The sequence below is a fragment of the Primulina huaijiensis genome, chromosome 12 (genome assembly GCF_012295235.1).
Source record: "Primulina huaijiensis isolate GDHJ02 chromosome 12, ASM1229523v2, whole genome shotgun sequence".
NCBI lineage: Eukaryota > Viridiplantae > Streptophyta > Magnoliopsida > Lamiales > Gesneriaceae > Primulina > Primulina huaijiensis.
Genome location: NC_133317.1, coordinates 1,155,438 through 1,165,670, shown reverse-complemented (window position 1 = coordinate 1,165,670; position 10,233 = coordinate 1,155,438). Strand labels below are relative to the sequence as shown.

The window sequence follows — 10,233 nt, the reverse complement described above, 5'->3', positions numbered from 1 at the left end:
CATTGATATTATGTACACTTTTGAATTAGGTAAAAGATGATTTTGATTTAGTTAATAGTAGTGATTTTTAACGATGCAATGTAATGTATTATATTATTGTTCGGAATAGCAACCAACCGACCAGAAGTTGTAAGGAGATTGATCACCTCTCACAATAACATAAATAAATAATATATGTATATAAATTTTTTAAAATATGATCGTTTTCCCCTCTAAATCAAGACCCATATCGGTATATATTATAGGGCCGTCCCTATAAAGAAATATTTTAGAAAATTGATTTAAAATAACTTTACTTTCGATGGGGAGTGATATTTTCTGAGATGAATTCAAATTTTAAAAACTTAGAATTATTATATATTTTTAAGAAAAATGTGATAGTATTGTAATGGCTCAATTCATACAAAATCAACTCAAGTTTGGTGAGACCAATTTTCTTCAAAGAATTTTCGTTATAATCAACATCAAATTACTTATTGATGGTGACATACGTAATTTTCATCTTTATATTATATGGGGCTTTTCTATGTTTAATAATTTCAAGTCAGCGAAGATTTATGCAGGTTTAGTCCGGTAAGATGGACCCACTGCATGCCTTCGTCAAAATTATAGACTTTTTATAATAATTTTGTAAAAATACATTTCATTTTTCTCTTTTATACCACTGCAATGCGGCGTTAAATTTAATAATACTATATCTTAAACAAAAATTCAGAATAAATTAAGGTGCTGATTTAAATTAACTATTTTATTATTATTTTGTTTTCCCAATAATTGGCATCGTTATATATGCTAGCAACCTCAGATTCGACGATTGTACTCACTGTACCAAGATGAGTATTTACAACGTACTTATGCTCTCACTCACACCCACCATAGGAAATTTTCCGGGAGGGTCAGCCATCTCAAAATTGCTCCAAGTCAAGCATGCTTAACCTTATAGTTCTTATGTGATGAGCTATTTAAAAGAAGATGCACCTTCTTATCGGGAGTTAATCACATAAGAACTCCAAAGTTAAGCATGTTTGACTTGAGACAATTCTGAGATGGGTGATCCTCTAGGAAGTTTCCTAGGATGCGTGTGAGTGAGAACATAATTATGCTGGAAAAACTTGTCTTAGTACAGTGAGAACAGTCGTCGAATCTGAGACGTTAACATCTACTACAACTCTTCCTTAACTCGATTTCTCATGTCGACAATTTTTTTGACAAAGATATCATATGGGGATTTATATGTACGGTTTATCTAACTAATATAGTTTGCATTTTACTATGTTAGCTTGAGTATCTCGCATAGAGCCCATATTATAATGAGGTATAAATCATTCATTAATCGAAATTTTAACCTACACATGTAACTTGGGATTACCCGGCAGCGCCTGAATATGAAGAACTTGTATATTAATTGAATGTGAATCGTTTGTTAAATTGCAGAAAAAGTCTTCCACGTTGCCCGACTGCTCTATCACCAAAGTCATTCGGCTTAAATTTTTTAATTATACGTAATGTAATTGTCATTAATACAGATTATATAATAATACAACTGGAAAGTGATATTTTCATCTTGTCACATATAATGACTATGTGTATTTTTTATATGCTAAATATTTGTGTAAAAATATTTCATTTGATTTTGTCGCGTGGTTAATTAAATAAATATTTATGGTACAAAACTTCGAGCCATAAATAAATAATTTTGCCCATTTGCGATTCTTATAATATATGATATTGATGAGGATAGTGATATATCATTTAGAAATTACATAAAACGAGAGTAGGTGAACGGTTGCATGTAATACTTTTCAAGGCAAAAATTTATGTGATACAGTCTCACGAATCGTATTTTTGTGAGACGGATCTCTTATTTGGGTCATCCATGAAAAAATATTACTTTTTATGCTAAGAGTATTACTTTTTATTGTGAATATCGGTAAGATTGACCCGTTTTACAGATAAAGATTCGTGAGACCGTCTCACAAGAGACCTACTCATTTTTCAAATAATAATTTCTAGAATCAAAAAATAAACTCGTAATTATTATATTTCCATAGATTCTCTGTTCAATTAAACCACCCTCCGTTCCATTATTGAGGATTTGATCAGTCCTTAGATCCTAATTTCCTCATATAATAGAAACAATATCATGATTCTTCCGACGAGCTGGCTCAATCAGATTTGAGTAGATTTTTTTTAAAAAAAATCATAAAATATTTTTTAAATTTTAAATATAATATCGAATATTTGCCGCTTTAAAGATAAGATAATTTTATGATTGAAATCTTTAAACATACACATTCAAACATCATGTTTTGATATAAAATTATTGTTTAATTTTTATAACTCTATTTTTTTTAAAAAAAATGTGCTGATTTTTTTTTAATATTCCAAATCTAAGGATAAATCGAACTCGAACTCGAACTCGAATTCGAACCGGTGACACAGGAAATCCCAGATGAGGACTACTGGATCTAAGCTCCGGTCTAAAAAAATATATATATCGAATTAGACAACAGCGTAACATATAGTACGGAGAAAATGAGTTCCTTGTCACACCCACTTGAAGTTCGGTACATATATATATATATTTTTTGAAACATCAACTCGGGTCGGCAGGCGCAGTGTGGAAATATCAAAACAAAGTCTTTAAAAATGCAGTGTATTTACGACTAATTAGTACTCTTTAGCTATACAAATGCCACATATATCAATTATATTACACATTTTTCTTCTCTAAATTAATTAATTAAACTTGTTATCAATTTATAACTAATTTTGTTGACTGGAAGATTCAAATGGAAGCTGAATTGGAAATTTTCTTGATAATGAAGATGGACATTATATTTTCAATTTTTTTAATATTACGTTTTTTCTTCTCTAAATTAATTAATTTATTAAAATTGTTCTCAATTTATAACTGACTTGGAAATTTTCTTGATAATGAAGATGGACATTTTTCAATTTTTTAATATTACATATTTTCTTCTCTAAATTAATTAATTTATTAAATTTTTTATCATTTTATAACTAATTTTGTTGACTGGTGATTCAAATGGAAGCTGACTTGGAAATTTTCTTGATAATGAAGACGGACATTTGAACAATTTTTTTTTAAAAAAATTAGAAATTAATTTTATGTGTCGAGATGTTAATTTATTGTTCATGCATATACCCTAATAATATTAATTTTTAATCAAATCAAAATTATTTTTTTTTTATTTTTATCAGTAATGATATAATGGGAAAACATATATTGGGAATAAAATTTAATATATTGTTAATATATATAATGTTTGGAATTTTATGTATGGTATACGTAGATGAATCCCATATTGATATCAAGTGGGAAAGCCGCATATTAATTGTATGATCGTACTAACTATTCTCTTAAGTACCGGCATTAATTGATTTTATGTTGTTATCTGTTTATAAATTGAATAAATACTGCATAAAATTTAGGCTCAAATATATATTATACTCCTAACTATTAGAATTATTAAATACATCATTTTAATTAAATTAATAAATCAGTTTTGATATATATCTGCTATTGTTATATACAAATTATCCAACCGATTCTTCACAATATAATATATAAGATATTCTACTATACCTAATTTTGAACTAAATAATTGATAAAATTATAATTTATTTATTTATATATTTTTTTTTTTGAAAACCTCGTTTGGATTCAATATTTGATTCCCTACTTTTGCCGCAGGACAAAAATTTAATTATTGACCATGCAAGAACGTAACTATGTATGTGCCTAGATCGATATTAATTTATTTGAAATGTTTGGTACCAATGGAATAAAAAATAAATAAATTATCGATAAAATAATTGCTTTTATCGTAATAATATATTATGTGATTTCTGGGAGGTACTATATGAAAAAATGAATGACATGCTCGAAAGGAAGCTTAATAAGAGCAAAAATAACTGCAAACGACAAATTTCATAATTTATTGGATCGCACACTCGATTACTAAAGTAATTAACGTAAACATATATCATGAAACACAAAGAGTATTATTTAAAACAATATTTAAATACAAAAAGAAACAACACGTAAATTATTGAATTTATTCTTGCTGGACTGCTTTACTTCCCGTCTCTTTCCAAAATATTTTCCAGTCCATCTTTATTTCGGAGTCTCGTCCCCTGCATGAAAAGATTGACTTGATGTTGAAGAAATATACATCAATTACTTCTATATAAATTGTAATTTGCTAAATTAATGTAGTCTTACGTGTATGCATGCATGCATGTTAAAGTTAATCAAAATCAACTTTAGATAATATATCTATTTAAAAAAAAAAAAAAAAAAAAAAAAAAAGAAGCTATGTATGCATTACATTTTCGTTTATCAAATATAGACAGAGGATCGGATATCAACTGCAAGACAATAGTCAAATATGTTGCCTCACATGATAGTAGTACTCACGGATCTTTTCTTAATCATCATATGGAGGAGGAGGAGACTTGTATTTGTAGACCGGTGGTGGTGGGGACTTGTATTTATAAACGGGAGGCGGTGGTGGGGGAGATTTGTATTCATAAACCGGTGGTGGAGGTGACTTATATTTGTATACTGGAGGTGGCGGAGGGGGAGATTTGTACTTGTAGATCGGAGGTGGTGGTGGAGGAGATTTATATTTGTACACCGGTGGTGGTGGAGATTTATACTTGTAGACTGGAGGCGGCGGCGGGGGTGATTTATATTTATATATCGGAGGTGGCGGTGGTGGAGATTTGTACTTGTAAACATGTGGAGGTGGTGGTGGGGATTCATATTTGTAGACTGGAGGTGGTGGAGGAGAAGAGTATTTGTCGTCGTCAGCATTAGTTGAAGAAGGCAAGCCAAGAGCCAGCACTGCCACAACCAAAGTGGCAAGCAGAGAAGCCATTGCAGAGCCTTTTGCTTTTGTCGCCATCGTTGTGCTTTTGTTAGCTACTCTCACCCCTATTTATAGTCGCTCAAGGCCTTCCATTATCAATGCGTAGTTAATTAATCATGTAAAATTTTCTTGCTGCTAGACTAATTAATTAAAATAAAGTTTGACTCGTAAATTAGGGGTAATATACACTCTAGACAGTTCATTGGAAACAAAATTTATAATTATTTTATATCGAAATTATTTTAAAATTTGACTACTTAATGTGAAAACTAGAGTTGCTGCCATTTCTTCTAGAATTGCTGCATGCCAGCATATATACCAAGTAAATAATGTATTTATTTATATTTATAAATATAGCAATAAGTTCATCAATCAAAATTATATTTGGCCTTGCTATAATCAACACGGAAATTTTTTATACTTTTATTTTATAATTTTAGAAAATTTAACAAAAAAAATTTGTCTGATATAAAAATTTGCAATCAATCTGGAAATCTGATCTTAGAGTGTTAATGCCATCGGACATCGACTGTACAATATTCTTAAAAAACTCGACTTTTAGCACTAACAACCACGGCAGTTTTGCTCCAGCAAAAGAGATCGGTGTTAAGACCGTTATCTGCTACTTGTTAATAATTATCTTGGATACCAGCATATTTAGAAAGGTTATAAGCAATTTACAATGGTTGTTTGGTTTCCGATAAAAGAAAAAGACCAAAACCAAGAAAAAATTCAAGTTGCTGGATAAAAATCAAAACATTGACAAGTTATATGACTAAAACTCAAAACATGCCAACTTACTGAGCTTAAAATATTGTTATTTTCAATTTGATATCACCATATTTGGTAGTTTTACGTCCCCAATTTGCAAAATATATAAGCGTAGATCATTATTTGGAGGTTTTAATTAGCTGATAAAAGTATTTATTTTTTATATTACGTAGATCAATATTTTCTTCATTGGTCTACGTTACATCGGAAATGTTATTCTATTTGTCATTTATACAAGATGTTCATATGATCATCTGAATTTACACAAAGAGTAACACGAGACTGTAGCATAAATATTTTGTTACTCAACCAATCCGATGGTTGTATATGAATATTCATATTGCAAACAAAATCAACCCTCACTTTATATCCAGAAATCAGAAGAAAAGGATATATAAAATACTTTTGATATGTCTAGCAATTGTTTAAAGTGTTCGAAGGTGGGTTTAGTTTATGTTAAAAATACGACTAGATTTTTTTTCTTATCATTTATTTATTTTATAAGATCAACGTTCTCTGCAACTTGTTAAAGTTATCTTGGGTACCATTTAGTTCGAACAATGAGATGATGAAAGATGTATAATATATGAATGAAGGAATACTTAAAGGTTAAATATTTTACTATCACCATATTTGATAGTTTTTACATGTCCATTTCACTAAACATATATGCATGGATGATTATTGGATCAAGATAGACGGTGTTATGGACGTTGTTTTAGTCCACAACATTTTTTTAAAAAATTGGTATTTTTATATTTTAATTATTTCAAAATCAAAATCATATTTTTTATATTAAAATATGTGATTAATAATCCAATTTAAAGTTACAATTTTATTTTTGGTTAAAAATATATATTGTGGAGTTAAAATGACATCTCTCTTATTACTTTTTTTTAATAATTTTTTCAATTTTTTTTTTTTAAAAAAATGTTAATACAAATTTAATTTTTTTGTTACAAATATGTGATTCTGAACGAATAAGAATAAACGACGATACATTCAATTTTTTTTAATATTATAATTCTTTTAAAAAAAAACTATTTTCTCCTTTTTTTTTATCTTGTTAATTTTTTATTTAGAAGGTAAAATTTTATTAATCACATATTCGTGACAAAAATCACTAAACATATATGCATAGATGATTATTTATGGGTTATTAGCTGATAAAGTAATTACATGTTGTGTCTTAATTATTGTTGTGTGCTTTTGTAGATAGACGCGAGCTAATAAATATATATCACAAAAGAGAATTTTAGAGGAACAAAAATTACTAAAAATATAGATATATAAATTTCACACTTTGTTGATTTGGATATTGAAGTAAAAACTTCGAATACGCAAAGAATACAATATTGGGAATCGCAGACAACAAGAATTGGAAACACATTAAAATAAATAAGAGAAATCTCGAAAATAATTTAATACATTAATCTGGAGTTTTTGATTTATGTTCCCTTGGGAAGTCTTTATTTCAATTCCCTCCGAAAAGTAGCTTTCAGCCCATCAACCTTATTTTATATATTCTTAATACCTGCACAAAAAGATTGAGTTGAAGTTAAAGAAACATAACTCGTCACGTTAAATATTATAATCAACCAACTTAAGATTATCTTACGTGAATGCATGTTAAAGTTAAAAGAAATCATAATCAACTTTATTTATTGTTGATATATCATCATTATCATTATTTCATGTGCTACTTTTTAGTTAATTCAATTGTATTATCTTTATATTTAGCTTATTGCGGGATAATAAATAAAATTTGTTGCTTGGTCTGATGGTACTTACGGATATTATCTCAGTAGTGGTATGGAGGAGGGGGAGGAGAACCGTATTTGTATACTGGATGTGGAGGAGGTGGTGATTTGTATTTGTAGATTGGGGGTGGAGGAGGAGGGGATTTGTATTTATAGACGGGAGGAGGTGGTGGAGACTTGTATTTGTAGACTGGATGTGACGGTGGAGGGGATTTATATTTGTATACTGGAGGAAGTGGTGGTGGAGACTTGTATCTGTAGACTGGAGGTGGAGGAGATTTATATTTGTATATCGGGGGTGGTGGAGGGGGTGACTTATATTTGTATACTGGTGGTGGTGGCGGCGGAGACTTGTACTTATAAACTGATGGTGGAGGGGACTTGTATTTGTACACTGGCGGTGGTGGAGATTTGTACTTGTAAACTGGAGGTGGAGGAGGAGACTTGTATTTGTAAACTGGAGGTGGTGGAGATTTGTACTTGTAGATTGGAGGTGGAGGGGACTTGTATTTGTATACTGGAGATGGTGGTGGTGGAGATTTGTACTTGTAGACTGGAGGAGGTGGAGGGGACTTATATTTGTAAACTGGGGGTGGAGGAGGAGATTTATATTTATACAATGGTGGTGGAGGAGGAGACTTGTACTTATACACTAGTGGTGGTGGTGGAGGAGGAGATTTATATTTGTAGACCGGCGGTGGTGGAGACTTGTATTTGTATATGGGAGGTGGTGGAGGAGGTGATTTGTACTTATAAACCGGGGGTGGTGGAGGGGGAGACTTGTATTTGTATATTGGTGGTGGTGGTGGTGGAGGCGGAGATTTGTACTTATAAATCGGTGGTGGTGGAGATTTATATTTGTATACTGGTGGTGGTGGTGGAGGTGATGAATATTTGTAAACTGGCGGTGGCGGAGGAGATGAATATTTATAGTCAGCATTGGTTGGAGATGGCAGGCCAAGAGCTAGCACTGCCACAAGCAGAGTGGCCATCATGGTAGCCATTTTAGAGCCCCTCGCTTTTGCTACCATCTCTGGTTTGTTGCTTAGCTTCTTGGCCCTCGCAAGTCTCCGCTCTATTTATAGTTGATGTTCTACTATAACCATACGTAAAGTATCATTGTGAATGGTATTTGTGTATATTAAAATAAAATAGGTTTTCAACTAATGTAAAATTCAGAAAATTCAATCAAATCGAGAATATAATGTATTTATAATTGATTAAAATGTATTTATGTAAAAATAATATTTAATTTTTAACAAAATATTTTTTAAAATTTGAGTTGCCCATTCAAATAGCAAATATAATAATATTTTGTCAATATTATATGATGTTTTTAATAATTTGACTTTGAATGGGGGAAATTTAGTTGCTGGCATTTGTTGTAGTCGATGCAAGCTAAGAAAGTAAATAATTAATATAATACCATGATTCATATATAATAAATTTGATCAACGCGGAAACTTTAGATAATTTTTGTTAAACAGAATTTTTATAATCTAAGTAATTAATATATCATGTCAACAAAAATAAGTATATTTTGTGCAGTAATAAATCTATATTCTGTATTTATAGTTGAGAATTAATAAAACTGATTTTATCAGTAAAAATAGTGGACTTCTTCATGGGAAAATGATCAAATTTATGTAAACGATAAAACTAAAAGTACTTTGTCAGCTGAGCTTACTGCCCCATGCTCATTGTTAGAAATGTAAGATGAGTTGTTGAAAAAAGAAAACTTTGGTAAAAAGAATTCAAAAGAATGGATATTTTTTTATTTTAATAAGTACCGAACGATTGTCGTTTTACTAAAAGTTACAGTTGGTGGTGATGATGTAACTCAAATCTTTTAAACAGTACAACAGTTTAAACTTCATGTTTAGATTGCTCTCTTAAACAGAAACAATTATTAAATCCAAACATAATCTTATTTAAATTGTGGCTTTTTCCCCAATATTTAGCTAAAAAATGTACAAAAATCTTAGGGCAGATTGAGTCCTTAAAAAAGATATAAATAACAAATTGATTTTTTTTTTTGGAAGGACTAGGCACTCGATCTTTTTAAAAAGGTATACAAAAAATTACCTTTTAATACGTTGAATCGCTCGCCATGCTTCTCTTTCATTGGACGAATTCACACCTTATTTGAATATTTTTTTTGTTTTCTTATTTATTTATTTATCGTTACTGTTATTATTACCTTTTTTCCTTCTCTGTATTGTTTACCAATTTAGGCTCTTTCTTTACAAATTACATCCATCATTTTACGTCGTAACTTTAAATGTGTCGAGTAAAGATTCAGTCAACACGGAACTTCATATATCTATATTTATATGTACAGAATGAATAAATAAATAAATTATGATTTCAGCATCTTTATATTTGTACGCAAAACTCGTATGAGACATTCTCATGGGTCAATTTCGTGAGACGGATATTTTATTTGAGTTACTCATGAAAAAATATGACTTTTTATGCCAAAAATATTACTTTTTATTATAAATATGAGCACGATTGACTCATCTCACGAATAAAGTTCGTGACACCATCTCGGTACTCTTGTTTGTAACTACACAATATTATCTTTCTATGTCTTCTTTATTTTTGCAAAAAGTTTATTGTATTTTTCTTTACTTTGTTGTTGAGTGATTGTTTTAAATAATAGATAAGTTTCTTTCATGCTTTTCAAATTAAATAAATAAATCTAATAAGATTTGACGGATTATCAAGTGCATAATAGAAACAAAAAGTCGTATTCAGATAAAAATGTATATTTACTAGGTCTATCACTGTTATTCTTAATT

At 29.9% G+C, this 10,233-nt stretch overlaps 1 protein-coding gene across 1 annotated transcript; it reads right to left on the bottom strand.

Annotated features, from left to right (window-relative positions):
• Positions 1 to 3,936: 3,936 nt before the first annotated feature.
• Positions 3,937 to 8,482, bottom strand: LOC140990326 (uncharacterized). The gene is made up of 4 exons (XM_073459955.1): positions 8,296 to 8,482; positions 7,521 to 7,932; positions 4,428 to 4,807; positions 3,937 to 4,161 (listed from the first exon to the last, which is right to left on the bottom strand). The coding sequence occupies exons 1-3, from the start codon at positions 8,458 to 8,460 to the stop codon at positions 4,455 to 4,457; spliced, it is 930 nt and encodes a 309-aa protein (XP_073316056.1). The 5' UTR covers positions 8,461 to 8,482; the 3' UTR covers positions 3,937 to 4,161; positions 4,428 to 4,454.
• Between the last annotated feature and the right edge of the window lie 1,751 nt (positions 8,483 to 10,233).